At 36.6% G+C, this 22018-nt stretch overlaps 1 protein-coding gene across 1 annotated transcript; it reads right to left on the bottom strand.

Annotated features, from left to right (window-relative positions):
* Window positions 1-1389: 1389 nt before the first annotated feature.
* Window positions 1390-20858, bottom strand: LOC128652721 (vomeronasal type-2 receptor 26-like). Its single transcript, XM_053705653.1, has 2 exons — window positions 20456-20858; window positions 1390-2246 (listed from the first exon to the last, which is right to left on the bottom strand). Exons 1-2 carry the CDS (start codon window positions 20856-20858, stop codon window positions 1390-1392), a joined length of 1260 nt encoding a protein of 419 aa, XP_053561628.1.
* Between the last annotated feature and the right edge of the window lie 1160 nt (window positions 20859-22018).

The following is a 22018-nucleotide window of genomic DNA, read 5'->3' as shown; positions in this document are numbered from 1 at the left end:
TTGATGTCATTAGACCACACCCCTTCTCATTACAGAGATGCACACCACCTAATATGCTTAATTGGTAGTAGGCTTTCGAGCCTATACAGCTTGGAGTAAGACAACATGCATAAAGAGGATGATGTGGTCAAAATACTCATTTGCCTAATAATACTGCACTCCCTGTATACACCTATTTACATACACATACACACACACACACATGATACATACACACTTACATATTTATACACTTACATATTTACACACACACAGACATATACACCTATTTACATACACATATACACACAAACACACACACACATGATACATACACACTTACATATTTACACACACAGACATATACACCTATTTACATACACATATACACACACACACACATGATACATACACACTTACATATTTACACACAACTTCATATACACCTATTTACATACACACACACACATGATACATACACACTTATTTACATACATTCATATACACGTATTTACATACATACACTCACAGACATATTTACAAACTGGATAAAAAATAGCAGCAACAACCCCTCTGAGATCTAAAAGATCCAGAAGAATTTGCCAAAAATAAAGATCCCTGTTATTTCTTATGGGAGGCACATCGCCACTCATCTATACTTTGCAGGTCAGCATCCTTTTTTATAATATATCAATAGACCAATGTACTGTGAGGCCAACAAGACCAGAAATGCAGTTTCTTGTAGGTCTGTTGATGCTTTAATTATGGCCTAACTGAGGTGTACATAAACCCTGAAAATTAGAAACACTATAGGTAGAAATTTAAGCTGATTAGATGTTCCCTTTGTTTTCTACCTGCTGTCAAAATCCATAAGATGCTGCGCACTATGCAACATTTATACCTACTCTAGTAAACATAGATTCTATGTAGAGATAAATAACTCACTATACAGCTGATACTCTTTTTGCTACACTATTATATTTATTTACTTATTCCATTCTGCATTAGTGTTTAACCACTACAAAAGGTTCAAACATATAGATAAACTAAAACACTGGTGTATGCCATGTCACTAACAGGACAACATACTTAGGCTAGATACATATGTTCTACATTTTTGACCCTTTAGCAGGGGTTAAAACATATGTCAGAAGGGAAAAAGTTAGTTACTAAATGTTGTCTGTGTGTTTTTTTTAATAACTAGAAATTGTTATATTTTATTTGTTTTCCTTTTATTACTCAATAAACATTTTCTTTTTTTAAATATTACATATTAACAACCAAAAAAATTAAGACATCTCCAACATCTATCCTCAAGTAAAAATTAAAATTACCCAGTGACACCGGTGTCTAAATACATATACAAATTAATGTTTATTTAGCATATGTACCCTGGTGTTCAATTCAGGCTTAAATAGTATAAATATAGCACTTTGGCATGAATATACAGCTCAGCAGTCCTGCACTAGAAGCCAGGATAGCAAATATCTCTACAGCTACAATGTATTTGCCCTTGGTGCTCAGGTACGCTGGGATGAAAGAGATCCAAACACTGCAGAACACCAGCATGCTGAATGTGATCATCTGGGCCTCATTAAAACTAGCAGGTAAATTTCTAACCAGGAAAGCCACAATGAAACTAACTGTAGAAAGGAATCCTATGTAGCCTATCACAAGATAGAATGCAGTGATAGAGCCCTCGTTACATTGTAATATGATTTTCTCAATGTAAGACTGAGTGTCAATGTCTGGATATAGTGGGTAAAGAGCCAACAACAGCGTGCAGATCATAGTCTTACCTAGAGAGCAGAGAAAGACCAGACAGATGGACACTCGGGATCCCACCCATTTATTTAATTTGCTGCCAGGTTTGGTGGCATTGAAGGCGATAACAACAGTGACTGATTTTTCCAGCACAGAAGAGACAGAAACAGTAAATATGATGCCAAAAGCAATTAGTCTGAGTAGGCAGGTCACCTGCACAGGACGTCCAATGAACAGTAAGGAGCAGAGGAAAGACAAAATTAGGGAGAGGAGGAGGGTGTAGCTGAGGTTCCGGTTGTTGGCTTTTACTACAGAAGTTGTGTGATGCCTAATGAAAATCCAAACAACAGTAACAGTTACAATACAGGAGAAGATGGAGATTGAACTGAAGACTTTCCCTAATGTGTCATCAAATGAAAGGAATTCCACTGTCTTTGGGAGGCACATAATTTTCTTATAATTGGGCCACTGATCATCTGGGCATTTTATACAGCTTTCTGCATCTGTACGAATAAAGAGCACCAAGAGTATTGTACTTTTTATTTAAGTTTAATTTGCTTTAATGTAATATTTATTTTAAGTAATATTTTTCCTACACCCTACCTATCGGTATAGCACTGTTCTATTGTCCCTTTGTTTGACCATCCTCTTCTCTTTGAATTATTAAACTGCTATACTGCCAATGCTAACTTTTATGTGTTTGTATACAGTATGTTGCTTTGCCAAGAAAAAAAAATATTTAGACCCTTTTTTAATAACCTACTGAATTTACTAAAACAACGTGAACGTTGTTAGAACCACATATTCTTATTGGTCTTACTGTAAAGAACCTTTTACACTACTGTAGGTAAAATCTATGTGTCTCAAGGGGTGACCTCTTGTCTTTTGTGCCATACTATTGATAAAAAGGTCAGCTGAGTTTTACTTATATGGGCTCTTTATAGACTCCTCTTTTCCGGTGTAAATAATAACAACCGTTCCAGACTTCATAACATATATCATACGAATCTTCCATTTCCATTTTCAAATGTGTTACCCTCCTCTGCATTTTTTACAGGTAGGCCTTTATAAGGTTTGAACAGTGTGTTTTAGCTTTGTAAGATTAAGGGTTCTTTACCCGAAACGTCACTGTTTTATTCCAGTATGTGGAAATAAAGATATTTTTATACTGCAAGGTGCTGCCTTCTTCTGTGGATTCATTGTGGCTAAAGGGACTACTACTAGAGAAGTAACATCCTGTTCAAACTATATTACCTATCTTAGGGCTAGATTATGAGGATAACGCTATTTTTTTATGACTCCAGCACTAACTGTGCTCGACTTTGACTTTTTGCATGCGTTGGATACTGCATATATTACAAGTTGAAAGAAAAATGTTTTTGCTCACTCACTAACCCTACGTGCACAATAAGTGTGGAAATATTAATATTCCAATGTTCTTCACATAGCAGGATATGTTCTATTTTTTATAAATAATAATATATATATATATATATATATATATATATATATATATACATACATATGGTTTGTGTTTGTAAATATGTAGGTATACTTATATACTGCATATACTTATATAAATACATGTGTGTATATATATATATATATATATATATATAGATAGATAGATAGATAGATAGATAGATAGATAGATAGTAATAACTATTTGTAAATATTCCACTATGTGAAGAATATTGGAATTTGACATATTTACACACTTTATTAAATATGAATATTGCTTAAAAATGATTTTATATGTTTTCAGTTACTTAACTGTAAAGGGCTCCAATGCACACATACAAACATATATATATATATATATATATATATATATATATATATATATCTGCCCTGAGGAAGCCCTGTCTTTTGAATTGACACTAAGGGTGAAACGATTGTAGGCATTGGATGAACTACTCACATGACTAACCCGGAAGTGATGATGCTGTTTGTTATGCCTTGTGGATCTCGGCATGTATAGCAGTGATGTTGCGAATTGTTTGCCGGTGAATAGTTCCCGGCGAACATAGCTTGTTCGTGTTCGCAACGGCGGGAGAACATATGCGAAGTTCGATCCGCCCCCTATTCGTCATCATTGAGTAAACTTTGACCCTGTATCTCACAGTCTGCAGACACATTCCAGCCAATCAGCAGCAGAACCTCCCTCCCAGACCTTCCCAGCTCCTGGACAGCAGCCATTTTAGATTCATTCGGAAGCTGCATTCTTAGTGAGAGGAGGGACAGTGTAGCAGCTGCTGATTTAATAGGGAAATTGATAACTAGGCTAGTGTATTCAGTGTCCACTACAGTCCTGAAGAACTCATCTGATCTCTGCTGTAAGGACAGCACCCCAAAAAGCCATTTTTAGGGCTAGAACATCAGTCTGTTTTTTGTTTTTTTTCTGTGTAATCTAATTGCAGTTGCCTGCCTGCCAAGCCACTTGCCCAGTGCCACCACTCATATCTGGTGTAACAGTAGTGTACATTTAAAAAAAAAAAAAACTTTTTTGACTGTAAAACATCAGTCTGCTAGTGTAATCTAATTGCAGTTGCCTGCCTGCCTGCCAGCGTGTGTGCCAGGCCCACTTGCCCAGTGCCACCACTCATATCTGGTGTAACAGTAGTGTAAATTTAAAAAAAAAAAACTTTTTTGACTGTGAAACATCAGTCTGCTTGTGTAATCTAATTGCAGTTGCCTGCCTGCCAGCGTGTGCGCCAGGCCCACTTGCCCAGTGCCACCACTCATATCTGGTGTAACAGTAGTGTAAATTTAAAAAAAAAAAAAATTTTGACTGTGAAACATCAGTCTGCTAGTGTAATCTAATTGCAGTTGCCTGCCAGCGTGTGTGCCAGGCTCACAGCGTATACTGTGCCCACTTGCCCAGTGCCACCACTCATATCTGTTGTAACAGTAGTGTAAATTTAAAAAAACAAAACTTTTTTGACTGTGAAACATCAGTCTGCTTGTGTAATTTAATTGCAGTTGCCTGCCTGCCAGCGTGTGTGCCAGGCCCACTTGCCCAGTGCCACCACTCATATCTGTTGTAACAGTAGTGTAAATTTAAAAAAAAAAAAAAATTTGACTGTGAAACATCAGTCTGCTAATGTAATCTAATTGCAGTTGCCTGCCTGCAGAGTGTGTGCCAAGCGCACAGCGTATACTGTGCCCACTTGCCCAGTGCCACCACTCATATCTGGTGTAACAGTAGTGTAAATTTAAAAAAAAAAAACTTTTTTGACTGTGAAACATCAGTCTGCTTGTGTAATCTAATTGCAGTTGCCTGCCTGCCAGTGTGTGTGCCAGGCCCACTTGCCCAGTGCCACCACTCATATCTGGTGTAACAGTAGTGTAAATTTAAAAAAAAAAAAAAACTTTTTTGACTGTGAAACATCAGTCTGCTTGTGTAATCTAATTGCAGTTGCCTGCCTGCCAGCGTGTGTGCCAGGCCCACTTGCCCAGTGCCAACACTCATATCTGGTGTGTCAGAGTATATGAATATTATGATGAATATTACATATGTCAGTGATCCTATTCATTTGACTATATATGCAGAGTTTTATAACTCCAAGACATTTGGTGATGAAAGAAAAATGTGCTTGGAAGCCCTCTGGAATTTGTCACCTAAGTCTTATGATTTCAAAGTAAGATGTGTTGCAAACACACAGCTAGGGGGAAGGTGACACAGATTGAGTTGGATGCATTTTGCAAGGGGAACAATGCCAGTTTTCCATGTATGTTTGGAATGATTCATGATATATATATTAAAATTAAGCACATTGTTTTAGGTGGATGTTTGCTGCAGGGGATATTTATATAGGAAATAAATTCAGATATACATAAAAATGATATATATGTTTTGAAAACATAAAAGGTCTTACTTAGCCTCTGGTTTTTAAGAATATTTGTGGACCTAAAAGTAAATGATTAATAATACTTAATCTTATTTCAGATGGACCATAGACATATGAATGCTTAGATCATTTCTAATAATTGTTTCCATTTCTATTGCAGGCATCAATTCATATTATGCAGAAATTGTCAGAGACATAGAGCATACTATATCATGTGAAAACATATTAGAATGTATAAATACCATTAATTTCAGAATAATTGGCAGCATAAATTAATATAATATAATATGATATAATGTTAGACACATGTTTCATATCAAAATGACCAGAGAGGTAATATGATCTTACCCAGCTGCGATTGGTATTGCAAACTTATTAATATGAAGAAAATTATGGTAGTTATTACACATTTTAAAGAAAGATGCTTACATGTATAGCTGTATTTATTTTTTTGTCATGCTGCATTTGTTTGTGCTATCTATTTGTAATACTGCCACCCGATGGACAAGGTACGGTGTTGCGACACAGGTATTACAGCCCGGAGATGATTGGCTGTTAAAAAATGCATCTCCATAGCAACGCACACTCACAAGGTCAGCCAATAGCAGGGACAAGGTTTCGAAGGGCCACCAATATTTCACACCAATTATTAGACAATAAGTTGTATGCAGAAAAAAGAAAGGGGACACTGGCTGCTGAGTTTTGTAACTGACTGAAACTGTTTTGCGTGGGACACAGTCAAACTATAAAAACAAAGTGGGCCATACTTCTACTCTTCCATTGCAATTACACTTATTTTATATGAGGTGGGAAAAGTCTTGAAGGTGAATATCATTTTGGTAATGTATATATATATATATATATATATATATATATATATATATATATATAAATAAAGAAAAAGGGTTGCAATTAATATTTTAACACAGATATATGCATAATAGCTGTAATTTATATTCAGTCTGTATATGGTTAAATCCTTGCTGCTAAATTATTTTATCTGTACAACTATAGAGTGATAACTCAGAATTGGGTTTTTACATAAATAATATATACAATTTCTGATGTTTTTAATAGAAGTGTATATTGTACTATTGTTTAAATTAACACTGTAAATCATATTGCTGAATGTTTGTAACTGCTATTTTAGGTCTCATTGTAATATTTTAAATGCAGCTCTGAATGAAAGATTGGTTTTAAAGTAAATTGCCATGAGCTTTGCATAGCATATTTTAAATAGTTTTTGTTTTAACGCATATAATATTGACTCATATTCTAATCATTACAAATATTTACGTATCAACATGTTCATAGTTATTTACTAATAATAAAGAATTCAGATATTTAGATTAATTTTATTGTCTTAGCAAATGTATGTTTGATTGCAGGTTTAGTTTAAAGGAAGATTGTTAAATATATTCCCTGCCATATACTTACACAATGTTTAGAGAATACTGCTAAGATTTTCATAAATATACTGACATATTGTATGGAGGCATTGCGCGAGATATAAATAATTATCATATTGATATAGTATATTTGTGGTAAATAGAAATTATTATAGAAGAAAAAAAAAATCATATTTCGAATTGATATTTTGAAAATATAAAGGTTTTTTTTTTTTTAAAATTGAAATATTCATTTTCGTGTTCAAGATTAATGTTAATATTTTGAAATATTATTAAAAATACATTTTTTGAAAAATTTATAAAAATATTGATTTTTCATATAAAAAAAAAATTAATCAAAATATTATTTTTTCATATTTCAAAATTCATAAAAATATACATTTTTCATATTTCAAGATTCATAAAAATTTTAATTTTTCATGTTTCAAAATTAATCAAAAATATAAATTTTTCATATTTCAAAATCAATAAAAATATTGGTTTTGCCATATTTCAAAATTGATATTGATATTTTGAAGATATAATTTTTTTTTCTCCCTCTCTTTTATTGGTCAAAATTGTATTAGCGTTTTATCTTATTTAAGTACAAACACTAAAATAACGATGTCTTCAGCAAAAAGTAATGCTAGCGTTTCTGTTCAAGATGAAATTGTGTCCTCCCCAATGTCCTCCATCAATGAAGTGATTCAGAAAAAAACGCTCAAATTAGACGCCATGAATCACATCATGACTAGACTTGATATTGGGGACGATGTCTCCAGGTATATTAATGAGTGTACAGATAAGGCCAAAGATTTAGTTAAAGATATGTGGTTTGAAGATGGGGAATTATACCAAATGTTACTGCAACTTAATAGATGCACGGAACTTAGGGGGCGTGATGAATTAATTTTCGAAACTTGGTCGATCCTAATGTATTTGAGCTGTGAAATGTCTAACCAAATGGCAGGACAAAACAGACAATTATAGCGGCTAAGGGATGAAAATAATTCATTACGAGAATTTCAAGATGCCTTTATTCAGACAAAGACAGAGGTTTTCCATATTAGCCAAAAGGCTTCTGATTTAGATAAATATAATCAGGAACTAATGGCTGATTTTAAAACTTTCGAAGAAGAATATAAAAAGTGCCAAGATGAAAATAAAACTTTAAAAGCTAGATATCATGAGGCTGAAAAAGCATACGAGCAGGCAATAAATAAATTACAGAGACAAATTAGCAGCTATAAGGACTGGGACAGAAATGAGAGTCAAGATCCCAGGCGGGAGGATAGACAAAGATACCAAACTATAGCCCTAATTCAGGCCCAGAGGTAACTTTTTCCCCTAGGCAACTACATAACTCTGGGGGACCAGAAAATTATTACACCTCAGATGAAAGGCACTCTAGCTCAAACAATACGTCCCCAGAAAGATCCAGTGATGTACCAAATAAAGTGTATGACACCCCCACAATAATTAAATTCCTAAAGAATACAGTACGCCCATTTTCTAAAGGGGGGGGGGCACTTCCATAATTGACCACTTAGAGGCCTTTGAAAATGCATTATCTATAATGAGTGTTACAAGTGAGCAATTAAAAGTTGAATTTCTACCCTGGGTATTTGAAAGTAAACATCACAAATTCTTTGCTTCACTAAAGGATATGAATATTCGTTCCTGGAGTGAAACAAAAAGACAATGCAGAAAGAATTCGAACAACATCGCACTAAAACGGCAGCGAGAATAGCTGTATATGGTTTAAAATGTAGTGCGAATCAAAGTCCAATCGAGTTACTTTCTGTATTGAAGAATGCGTACAGCATGGCTGAAGATGATCCCATATTTGAAGGTTCAGAGTTTGTGAATATATTTTTTGAAGCACTACCCACACCCATCAAAATCAACTTAGCTAGAGATTTTGAGGAGAACTGTTCATTGGAATGGCTGATCAAAGAGAGTATGAAATTATACTCTATTCAGCAGTCCAGTGAACAGGGAGATAAAAGGGAGAAAAAGCCCAATCCTAAAATAGTGGCCGAAACTAGGGTGTCACCTGAACCCCTAAATTTGGAGTCTAAAAAGAAAACCTATGCCAAAGTGGCCAGAGAAAACGGGCCATCTCCACAGAGGTTTAACTCTACCCCTTCCCCAACACGGGATGAGGCGCAGAGAGACTATAGCCAAAGCGGGGGACATACTCAGGCAACCTCATCCGGGAAAAATTAACGAATCTCTTCTTTTGCAGCACTCTCTTAACCTTATTTCCACAGATGCAGTACAAAAGAATCCAGCCAACCCTGTCATAGAGGAAACGGGTAGGTATGAAGCTTCCTCTGCACGGGAAAACTTGGCGAATTCAGGTAACACGTGGCGAAGCCCACAGATGTATGAGAATGCCAATTTTATGTGTGAAATGGTAGAAAATGCAAGATATTATGTATTAGTTGAGCTGCAATATTCAGTCTCCAACCCTATCATGGGATTAGTCGACACTGGATCTCAGGCAACTATTTTATCCCACAGGTACTACACACAGCTAAATGAGCTAACACCCCACAAACCTAAAATAAAAGAATTTGACGGTTCTCTAATAGGAGTTGGGGGTGATTCTCTAAAAGTCTACGGTACGGCCTGGTTAAAATTTAAATTGGGGAACAGGGTCATAAGACACCCTGTCATTATATTGGATCTGCCTACTGATCGTTTAATTATTGGTAGTGATCTCCTGAAGTGATTAAGCACCATAATTGATTGCATAAATAATGTAATTTGGTCACAAGTTAAAAGGCCTATAAATTATGAAAAATCTGGTATATATCGCACCCAACATAGCTGTCACGTGGCGGAAGAGAAACCAGACGCTGTGGAGATTCATTTCAGGAATAACTCTATACCTGAAATCACTATTCTACAAATAGATGATCAGACTCTTTTAAGTGGCTCTGATGGTAATACTTTTAAAATTTTGCCTGGAAAAATAGCGAATATTTCCCTAGATGGCGATGTATTAACCATATCACTCCACAAGGGGGATCATAAAATCCCTAAGGTGGGAGGCCACGCTCAATACCTCACAGGGATTGAGAGAGTTAAAGAGGATCTATTTATCCCTATACAAGTGCATGACCTTGGTAAAACCAAGTATGCTAAATTAAACTTAAAACAGGAAGCTAGCTATATAAGCGAAGGATTATTAGCGCAAATAGCTGAACCTAAAGTGATTAAATATCTTTCTCTCCAAGACCACAGTGTCCACAACCTGGATAACAGGTCGGAAAACTATAACATCACAGCTAAGTGCTTATTATCTATCTCTATAGGAAATAAGTCAGTGAAGCACCTGTTTTTAGTTTTAAATACTCCCCATAATCAAATATACATTGGCAATGATATCTTACATAGATATGCCATACAAATAGATTTGATTTACTTTTGCCTCTGGAGCAGGTTAAAGGGGGACCCTGAAGTATTTCAGGATGAAAATGCAGCCCTGAAATCAAACCAGCAATTGCCATATGCTGTGAATATGCAGGTATCTAGCGATATTATAATTCCTGCTGGGGCTGATAAATTTATTTTACCCTTAAAGGTAAAGAGAGGTCAGAAATTAAAAAACTTCTGAAAAACTGATTTGCCTCTCCCATAGAATACAAAATCTGGGTGTCACAGTAACCTACACTCCTATGGTGAATATTGGAACTGTTACAATACATATTGTTGTGCATAACATGACCCCACAGGATATAACATTATCCAAGGGAACTACCATAGGATATGCACTGGAATCAAGTTATTACACTTTTGGATTCCAGAATAATGTAATTGGGCTAATACCTGAAGGATACTTAACTAAAGAACAATTAATAGAACGATCCTTTGCATCTATGCCAGAGGGTCTATTTAATATTCAGTCTATTTATCCCTTCAGCTCAGAGGAAGGTATCTGTAAAATTAAAGAAGCCTCTCTAGTGTTTGATCAGCCAATCAAACAGCAAGATTACCCCAATACCCAGAGTCATGGGAGCAATGTAAATTATAATCAAGGGGATCTCACCTCTAGGTTCGAAGAAGCCTATGAAATAGGACAGCCTGAAATCTTTCCAGGATTTCAGCAAATAGTCGAAGAGCAAATATCCTTAGCTAATGGCTGTTCCAGCGATGATGAACGCCAACGGCTGCAAGAACTCCTGATGGAATACAAGGATATTTTTGCTAAGGATTCTTATGACTGTGGTACTACAGACTTGCACATTGCAAGAATACAAACAGATCCCGATGCGCCACCTGTATTTGTCAAACAATACAGACTTCCCTTAGCCTCATATGATTCTCTGGCAGAGATCATAAGGAATTTGGAAGAAAGAGATATTATACGACACGTGCACAGCTCTTATAAAAATAATCCTATTCTAGGTGTCCTTAAGCACAATGGACAATGGCGTTTGTGTGCTGATTTAAGACAGCTAAACAAACGAGTGTACATGTCTGGTTGGCCTGTACCATACATTGACCAGTGCCTTGCACAAATGCAGGGATCCAAAATATTCACTGCCATTGATTGTGCACAGGGATACTGGACCATAAAGGTACATGAAGAGGACCAATATAAGCTAGCGTTCTCTTTCCAAAAGGTCCAATATGCATTCCAGAGACTTCCATTTGGATACATAAATTCTGGACATGAATTTGCTGTATTCATGCATTAGGCTATGCCTGATGCACTGGAAAGGGGGACCTTATCTTATGTTGATGATGTTTTAATCAAAAGCACAGACTTTGAAAAACACATCGCAGAGCTTAAACACGTCCTCAGCCAACTTAAAAGGGCAGGTGTCAAATTATCCCTACAAAAAGCCCAATGGTGCCGCACTCGTGTAAACTTCTTGGGACATGAAGTTACTTCTGAAGGATTAAATCCCCAGAAGAAAAAGGTTGAAGCTATAGTAAATTCTAAAAACCCAACTAACTTAAAGGAATTGAGATCATTCCTGGGTATGACAAATTATTCTCGCAAATTCATTGATAATTATGCAGAGTTAGCTAAACCACTACTACTTCTTCTAAAGAAGGATGTGAAATGGCACTGGAGTGAATCTCAAGAGACAGCCATCAAAGAGCTGAAGAGAAAACTCACACAAGCACCTTGCTTAGCATACCCTGAAGGTGGTAAACCTTTCTACTTAGAAACAGGGTACACAGATGTAAGCATGAGTGCTGTTTTATACCAAAAGCATGATAATTTGAACAAATCCATTGCTTATGCGAGCAAAAATCTATCCCCAGTAGAAATAAAATTTAGCGATTGCGAAAAAGCCCTCTTATCTACTGTATGGGCTCTACAAAATTTCCGCAGCTATATACAGGGCAAGAAAATTATTGTAGAAACGGCCCACCAGCATTTGCTATATTTGCAAAGTGAGAGAATAAGAAATGTCAATTTGTCAAATAGCCGCAAAACAGCGTGGACTCTTTCCTTACAAGGCTGGCCATTAGAAATTCGCTACAAGCAGAATAAAAAGAATGCAGTCGCACAGGGACTTGCTGAACTCCACGACTGTACTGCTAGAGATCCTGGGGAAGAATTATCAGAAGATGATTTTCTGGAGGAACAATTTCTTTCCCCATATAAAATATACAATGTGGACCATTGTCAAACATTACCTTGGGTGTATGTTGATGGTTGTTCTTACCATGCCACTATAGATAATGAGCGCAGATTAGTCACTGGCATTGGTATAACTTGGGCAAATGGATTCTCAAATATATCTATAGGTTTCAACATTGGACCAAGATCCAGCCAAGTTGCAGAACTAACTGCTGTTTTCAAAACCATTGAAATGGCTATTGAACATGGTATTCATGAATTTGTGATCATAACTGACTCAAATTATGTGCGTGACAGTTTTGTTGAATACCTGCCAACTTGGAAAAGAAATGGCATGCAGAAAAGCAATAACAAACCAGTCAAGAATGGCAAGTTGTTCTGCGAGATTGATAATCTGGTGGTATCCAATGATTTAACCATACACTGGAAAAAGACCAAGGGTCATTCCAGGGTTCTAGGTCCGGATAAGGAAGGCAATGACCTTGCGGATTCATTAGCCAAACAAGGAGCCATAACTGGAGAACTCCTTAATATTGACCACTTAATGGGTGCAGTTCAGGTAGAAGCCATTACCAGAAACCAGGCAAAACAACAGAGTGAGCCTAACTTGGTACAATGGAGTCAGGATTCTCCTAGTGAGGACCTGATCACTAGTCAAAAAGAAGACCCCATTGTAGGCACCTTCTATAAACACATAGAAGATCCTGAAAGCAACCCCATCTCAAAAGATGATTGTATTGGCAAAGAAGATCTTAGAATTTTAATAAAATCCAGATCACAATTCAAGTTACAGGATGGTTTGTTAATTAGAACCTCCAAAACTGGCATTCCGCAATGGGTAGTACCCACCAAGTTCAGAGGTCTAATGCTTCAACATGCCCATGATGCTCCCACACTGGTCATCGTGGTGCCAAACTCACGTACGAAATATTGCGTGACTACGCTTTTTGGCCACACATGTTGAAAGATGTTCAAACCTACTGTCAAGGGTGTTTAATCTGTCCACAGTTCCAACCCACTGCACCAACGCATAGAGCGCCATTGCAGAAAAGGGGGATGGTAATGCCATGGTCAGATATACAAATTGATTTTATTGGCCCGGTAACAAGATCATCAAGAGGTAACAAATACATGTTAACCGTAACATGCCTGTTCACTAAATGGGTAGAGTGCATTAGTGCACCTAACAATAGTGCTGAAACATGTGCAGCGTTGCTCATCAACCATGTATTTTCCAGATTTGGTTTACCCCAAAGAATCAAGTCAGATCGGGGGACCCACTTCACTAGCGAAGTGATGACCAAAATGTGGAAAATACTAGGGGTTAAAAGAAAGCTCCATATTGCTTATAGAGCTGCCTCAAGTGGTGGTGTAGAGTGTTATAACCAGTCCATTGTTAAAATCCTCAAAAAGTTTGTGAGTGAAACGGGTAAAGACTGGGATGTAAAACTACCTCTAGTCTTAATGCCATTAAGAACAACTCCAAGTAATGCTACCAAGATGTCACCTTTTGAACTGATGACTGGTAGAAGAATGGTTCTACCTCAGCATCTGCTGTACCGTACATCAGACCAAAACTTGATAAACGCTGCCAATACACATCAATATGTGGAGAACCTAAGAAAGCACCTGCAATATGCATTTGCATTTGCTCAAAGGAATTTAGAAAGAGCAGCAACTGCCACTAAAACCTATTATGATCTCAAAACGTCCAAAAAGGAATATGAAATAAATGATAAAGTTTATCTTTATAACTTTGGAAGAGATCAGGTTAGGGAGAAGAAATCTCTTCCCTCATGGAAAGGTCCTTTCGTCATTACTGACAAAATATCTCCAGTGGCCTATAAAATAAGGATCCCCAAAAATGAAAGTTTCATAGATAAATGGGTCCATATCAATCAATTGCGGGCATGTCATCCCAGATCCCAACTACAAGTCATAGAGGGAGAATGAAGTGTCATATCCCCAAATGAACTAAAGACATACTGTAGTTTAAAGATGCCCAACTGATAAACATGAAGGCTCAAAATAACAAACTTTCTACATAAGAGACTGTCTATGAGGTATACTGTTGATCCTCATCAAATACCACTGACTTTAAGTCAATTCAAATACATGTGTCCTACATCTATTTGAAGTTGGAAGGGGGATTTATGTCAGAGTATACGGATATTATGATGAATATTACATATGTATACATATATATGTATATATATATATATATGTACATTTTATACACTGTATATGTTAGATGAGACCTCAGGATTAATTGAACATAAGTTTGTTGAACACAGCTTCTAATCCACAGGGGGTCCCAAACCCCTACCAGATGGGTTAGCTGGGTGAATACACGTTTATCAGGATTGAAAATCAGCATAGCTTTTGAAGTACCACCGCCTGTGGTGTAAAATACACAAACATTTTTTTTTTCTAAAGGAACTAACTCAGTGACCCTATTCATTTGACTATATATGCAGAGTTTTATAACTCCAAGACATTTGGTGATGAAAGAAAAATGTGCTTGGAAGCCCTCTGGAATTTGTCACCTAAGTCTTGTGATTTCAAAGTAAGATTTGTTGCAAACACACAGCTAGGGGGAAGGTGACACAGATAGAGTTGGATGCATTTTGCAAGAGGAACAATGACAGTTTTCCATGCATGTTTGGAATGATTCATGATATATATATTGAAATTAAGCACATTGTTTTAGGTGGATGGTTGCTGCAGGGGATATTTATATAGGAAATAAATTCAGATATACATAAAAATGATATATATGTTTTGAAAACATAAAAGGTCTTACTTAGCCTCTGGTTTTTAAGAATATTTGTGGACCTAAAAGTAAATGATTAATAATACTTAATCTTATTTCATATGGACCATAGACAAATGAATGCTTAGATCATTTCTATTAATTGTTTCCATTTCTATTGCAGGCATCAATTCATATTATGCAGAAATTGTCGGAGACATAGAGCATACTATATCATGTGAAAACATATTAGAATGTATAAATACCATTAATTTCAGAATAATTGGCAGCATAAATTAATATAATATAATATGATATAATGTTAGACACATGTTTCATATCAAAATGACCAGAGAGGTAATATGATCTTACTCAGCTGCGATTGGTATTGCGAACTTATTAATATGAAGAAAATTATGGTAGTTATTACACATTTTAAAGAAAGATGTTTAAATGTATAGCTGTATTTATTTTTTTTGTCATGCTGCATTTGTTTGTGCTATCTATTTGTAATACTGCCACCCGATGGACAAGGTACGGTGTTGCGACACAGGTATTACAGCCCGGAGATGATTGGCTGTTAAAAAATGCATCTCCTTAGCAATGCACACTCACAAGGTCAGCCAATAGCAGGGACAAGGTTTCGAAGGGCCACCCATATTTCACACCAATGATTAGACAATAAGTTGTATGCAGAAAGAAGAAAGGGGACACTGGCTGCTGAGTTTTGTAACTGACTGAAACTGTTTTGCGTGGGACACAGTCAAACTATAAAAAAAAGTGGGCCATACTTCTACTCTTCCATTGCAATTACACTTATTTTATATTAGGTGGGAAAAGTCTTGAAGCTGAATATCATTTTGGTAACGTATATATATATATATATATATATATATATATATAAGAAAAAGGGTTGCAATTAATATTTTAACACAGATATATGCATAAGAGCTGTAATTTATATTCAGTCTGTATATGGTTAAATCCTTGCTGCTAAATTATTTTATCTGTACAACTATAGAGTGATAACTCAGAATTGGGTTTTTACATAAATAATATATACAATTTCTGATGTTTTTAATAGAAGTGTATATTGTACTATTGTTTAAATTAACACTGTAAATCATATTGCTGAATGTTTGTAACTGCTATTTTAGGTCTCATTGTAATATTTTAAATGCAGCTCTGAATGAAAGATTGCTTTTAAAGTAAATTGGCATGAGCTTTGCATAGCATATTTTAAATAGTTTTTGTTTTAACGCATATAATATTGACTCATATTCTAATCATTACAAATATTTACGTATCAACATGTTCATAGTTATTTACTAATAATAAAGAATTCAGATATTTAGATTAATTTTATTGTCTTAGCAAATGTATGTTTGATTGCAGGTATAGATTAAAGGAAGATTGTTCAATATATTCCCTGCCATATACTTACACATTGTTTAGAGAATACTGCTAAGATTTTCATAAATATACTGACAGGTGTAACAGTAGTGTAAATTTAAAAAAAACTAAACTTTTTTGACTGTGAAACATCAGTCTGTTTGTGTAATCTAATTGCAGTTTCCTGCCTGCCAGTGTGTGTGCCAGGCCCACTTGCACAGTGCCACCACTCATATCTGGTGAAACAGTAGTGTAAATTTAAAAAAAAACAACCTTTTTTGACTGTGAAACATCAGTCTGCTTGTGTAATCTAATTGCAGTTGCCTGCCTGCCAGTGTGTGCCAGGCCCACTTGCCCAGTGCCACCACTCATATCTGGTGTAACAGTAGGGTAAATTTAAAAAAAAAAAAACTTTTTTGACTATGAAACATCAGTCTGCTAGTGTAATCTAATTGCAGTTGCCTGCTTGCCAGCGTTTGTGCCAGGCTCACAGCGTATACTGTGCCCACTTGCCCAGTGCCACCACTCATATCTGATGTAACTGTAGTCTAAATTTAAAAAAAAAACTTTTTTGACTGTGAAACATCAGTCTGCTTGTGTAATCTAATTGCAGTTGCCTGCCTGCCAGTGTGTGTGCCAGGCCCACTTGCCCAGTGCCACCACTCATATCTGGTGTAACAGTAGGGTAAATTTAAAAAAAAAAAAACTTTTTTGACTATGAAACATCAGTCTGCTAGTGTAATCTAATTGCAGTTGCCTGCTTGCCAGCGTTTGTGCCAGGCTCACAGCATATACTGTGCCCACTTGCCCAGTGCCACCACTCATATCTGATGTAACAGTAGTCTAAATTTAAAAAAAAAAACTTTTTTGACTGTGAAACATCAGTCTGCTTGTGTAATCTAATTGCAGTTGCCTGCCTGCCAGTGTGTGTGCCAGGCCCACTTGCCCAGTGCCACCACTCATATCTGGTGTAACAGTAGTGTAAATTTAAAAAAAAAAACTTTTTTGACTGCGAAACATCAGTCTGCTTGTGTAATCTAATTGCAGTTGCCTGCCTGCCAGCGTGTGTGCCAGGCCCACTTTCCCAGTGCCACCACTCATATTTGGTGTAGCAGTAGTGTAATTTAAAAAAAAAAAAAAATTTACTGTGAAACCTCAGTCTGCTAGTGTAATCTAATTGCAGTTGCCTGCCTGCCAGCGTGTGTGCCAGGCTCACAGCGTATACTGTGCCCATTTGCCCAGTGCCACCACTCATATCTGGTGTAACAGTAGTGTAAATTTAATAAAAAAAACTTTTTTGACTGTGAAACATCAGTCTGCTTGTGTAATCTAATTGCAGTTGCCTGCCTGCCAGCGTGTGTGCCAGGCCCACTTGCCCAGTGCCACCACTCATATCTGGTGTAACAGTAGTGTAAATTTAAAAAAAAAAAAAAAATTTTGACTGTGAAACATCAGTCTGCTTGTGTAATCTAATTGCAGTTGCCAGGCTCACAGCGTATACTGTGCCCACTTTCCCAGTGCCACCGCTCATATCTTGTTTATTAGTAGTGTAAGTGTACATTTAAAAAAAAAACTTTTTTGACTGTGAAACATCAGTCTGCTTTTTTGTGTCAGGCTCACAGCGTATACTGTGCCCATTTGCCCAGTGCCACCACTCATATCTTGTTTAATAGTAGTGTAAGTGTACATTTAAAAGAAAAAAACTTTTTTGACTGTGAAACAACAGTCTGCTTTTTTGTGTCAGACTCACAGTGTATACTGTGCCCACTTGCCCAGTGCCACCTCTCATATCTTGTTTAATAGTAGTATAAGTGTACATTTAAAACAAAAAAACTTTTTGGTCTGTGAAACATCAGTCTGTTTTTTTTGTGTCAGGCTCACAGCGTATACTGTGCCCACTTGCCCAGTGCCACCAATCATATCTTGTTTAATGTAGTGTAAGTGTACATTTTTTATTTTTTTATTTTATAATTTTTATTGAGGTTCATAATAGAACAGTACAAAGAAATCTGTTACGTAAGCCCCCATCCCGTAAGGGCAAGTAAAAATAATATACAGTACTGTATATATATCACACATTTCCATAATATTATACAGCATTAATAATTTAACCTCAAATTTGCAAAATAATATGTAGGGCCACTTTGAAACCTTTGCATCTAAAATATCGCACATATATAGAAGGTTGTCACGCATATAACAAATAAGGCTGTAGCACACAAAACAAAAAAGGTAGAGTGAACCTTAAACATCACACTTTGGCCCGTAATATAGGGCCACTTCTGGACCCTTGTAATGGACAATGAATAAAGAAAAAAAAACAAACAAAAAAAACACAAGTATAACATTCTTATACTCAGCATTACAAACGATAAAAATAGGTAGTTAAACTATTCTTTTAGGAAGCAAAAACTAGTAGCCCACCACAGTATACCCATGTACCAATATGTAAGAATCCATGATACTTTAAGTAAACTATATGGACAATGTGTATGTCCACATACATATAAATACACGTGTACACATCCATACTCATAGGGCCACATGCTAAGAAAGGGTGTGCTAATATAATCAACAGGTAACATATAAGACATAGCATAAGTCCACTTAAGATTAGGCAAACCTTTTTTTTTCTTGTTTTTTCTCTTTTCCTTTTCAGGGGGAAATACAATAACAACTATAGCTCTCGCCCTGTCTCGGCCGCTGACAGAGCGAAACTGGGGGATCAAATAAAAAGTTTAAATGCTAGCACAATAATTGCATACATTTTGAAATACTTACTTTAAAGGGATCTATTTCCCTACTTTTCAAAATATAACAAATATGGTAAATAAAATAGGCACCCACAAATATATGTCAACATGGGAATGAGTAAAGATGTAACTTAGCAGTTAGGGACAATGATACCTAAGGCTGTATAAACATCTCATATAGCTAGCTCTAAAGCCATATGGCAGCAATATGGTATCATGTTTAAACAGGATATTTAGCTACAAAAAATGGCATATTAAATGATCTGACAAAATCTCCTATGTTGTATATCAGAGAACTATCATACTTATATAAATATCAACATCTATACTGTCCAGCTAACAGCATATGTGCATAGAGCAGTAACTCTCTTTATCTCCCTCATTACCCCACAGTAAATAGACCACAACCAACAGATTTCCCCCAAGCATGTTAGTAGATTCCCATACTAAGCACTGCAAACAGATAAAGAAGATCACTGACGTATAGCAGGGTAAAGTAAGCTACTATGACCAATCTGGGCATTAAACTTGTGTGGGATTAAAGTACTAAAATAGGAGGCAGTCTGTGAACAGTTCGCTCAAATTTGCAAACAAACCAGCAACATAATAAGAGACTCATAATGAAACAAAACAAAACCCTAACATTGAAGTAAGCAACAGCAAAATAGCAAAATAGTCTCAAGTCTCAGAGAGGCAGGGGAGAGGTCTCTAAACCAAGTTCCAACTGACCCTGGTATCAAGCAATTCACCTCAATCCTGAGCGTCTCAAAGCCTCTAGTGAGGAAAAAGTTCTTATCCGATTCCAGATCTCTCACATTTTATGGCGACGTCCCGCCGCCATAGTTCACATGGCCCAACCACAAACAGATCTGGAGCAAATGGGGGAGCCGTCTGCAAACAGTAAACTCCATCTGTAGGTGTATGCCTCACATGGAACCCATAGCAAGATCCCACAGATATCCACTCACCCCCTTTTAGTTGTCTGGGTAGCAATGCAATGGACGCTTGAGTCAATAGCGAGGGAAACAAATCATCTGGATGTTCCGTCTTATACTGGGCAGCTGTAGGTACTTTGCGCACGCTTACAAGCGGTCCTTTTCCCATACTTACAGGGTAAGCAGTTAGAGACTGTGGTGCTGCTATGGCATAGAGAGTTGAGGATTGAGGTGCTACAGTATCAGCCTCCGGTAGTGCTTCCATAGCTGGTCTGTCATGGGGCTGCTGTAGAAACCGCTCAGGGGCATTCTCATATCCAAGTGCAGTAAAAGTCAGTCGCAACTCCCTGGTAAACTGTTGCGTGTAATGAACAATCAGGCTTGAAACAGAATGTTCCCAGTCCACCACGGCTTCCATTTTGTGCTGCAATGTCATTCTTGTGCTTCCAATAAAAGCTCAGTAACTGTGATAATGCTTTATCCTTCAATGAAGTCCTTATTCCAGAATAAACATAAAGTGGCCAACTATATCGAATATTATAACTTTCCCTAATTTGTCATACTCAGTGACTGGATGTTCTGAATGATCAGGATACTGGGGGGGTAGATGTGGCTCCAAGCCGTGAGTAGGCCTCCACTGCGCACCACATCAATTTCAGGCTGCTGAACTGAAAACCGGTATAAAAATAATGTAGATTAGCTCCACAGGTATTCACTATCAATGAGTCTTCAAAATAATACTAGATTAGCAGTGTAGGGTGAAGTAAACAGTGGTTTCATCTTCTCCTTCAAGCAGCTAGAATCACAAAGCAGCCATCTTGGCCTATGGTCAGACACGCCCCCCCGTGTAAGTGTACATTTAAAAAAAAAAAACTTTTTTGACAGTGAAACATCAGTCTGCTTTTTTGTGTCATGCTCACAGCGTATACTGTGCCCACTTGCCCAGTGCCACCACTCATATCTTGTTTAATAGTAGTGTAAGTGTACATTTAAAAAAAAAAAACTTTTTTGACAGTGAAACATCAGTCTGCATTTTTGTGTCATGCTCACAGCGTATACTGTGCCCACTTGCCCAGTGCCACCACTCATATCTTGTTTAATAGTAGTGTAAGTGTACATTTAAAAAAAAAAAAAAAACTTTTTTGACAGTGAAACATCAGTCTGCTTTTTTGTGTCAGGCTCACAGCGTATATTGTACCCACTTGCCCAGTGCTACCACTCATATCTTGTTTAATAGTAGTGTAAGTGTACATTTAAAAAAAAAAAAAACTTTTTTGACTGTGAAACATCAGTCTGCTTTTTTTGTGTTAGGCTCACAGCGTATACTGTGCCCACTTGCCCAGTGCCACCACTCATATCTTGTTTACTAGTAGTGTAAGTGTACATTTAAAAAAAAAAACTTTTTGGACTGTGAAACACCAGTCTGCTTTTTTGTGTCAGGCTCACAGCGTATACTGTGCCCACTTGCCCAGTGCCACCACTCATATCTTGTTTAATAGTAGTGTAAGTGTACATTTAAAAAAAACAAAACTTTTTTGACTGTGAAACATCAGTCTGCTTTTTTGTGTCAGGCTCACAGCTTATACTGGGCCCACT

Source organism: Bombina bombina, chromosome 3 (genome assembly GCF_027579735.1).
Source record: "Bombina bombina isolate aBomBom1 chromosome 3, aBomBom1.pri, whole genome shotgun sequence".
Classification (NCBI taxonomy): domain Eukaryota; kingdom Metazoa; phylum Chordata; class Amphibia; order Anura; family Bombinatoridae; genus Bombina; species Bombina bombina.
The sequence above is the reverse complement of the archived record's forward strand: the minus strand, read 5'-3'. Positions and strand labels throughout refer to the sequence as shown.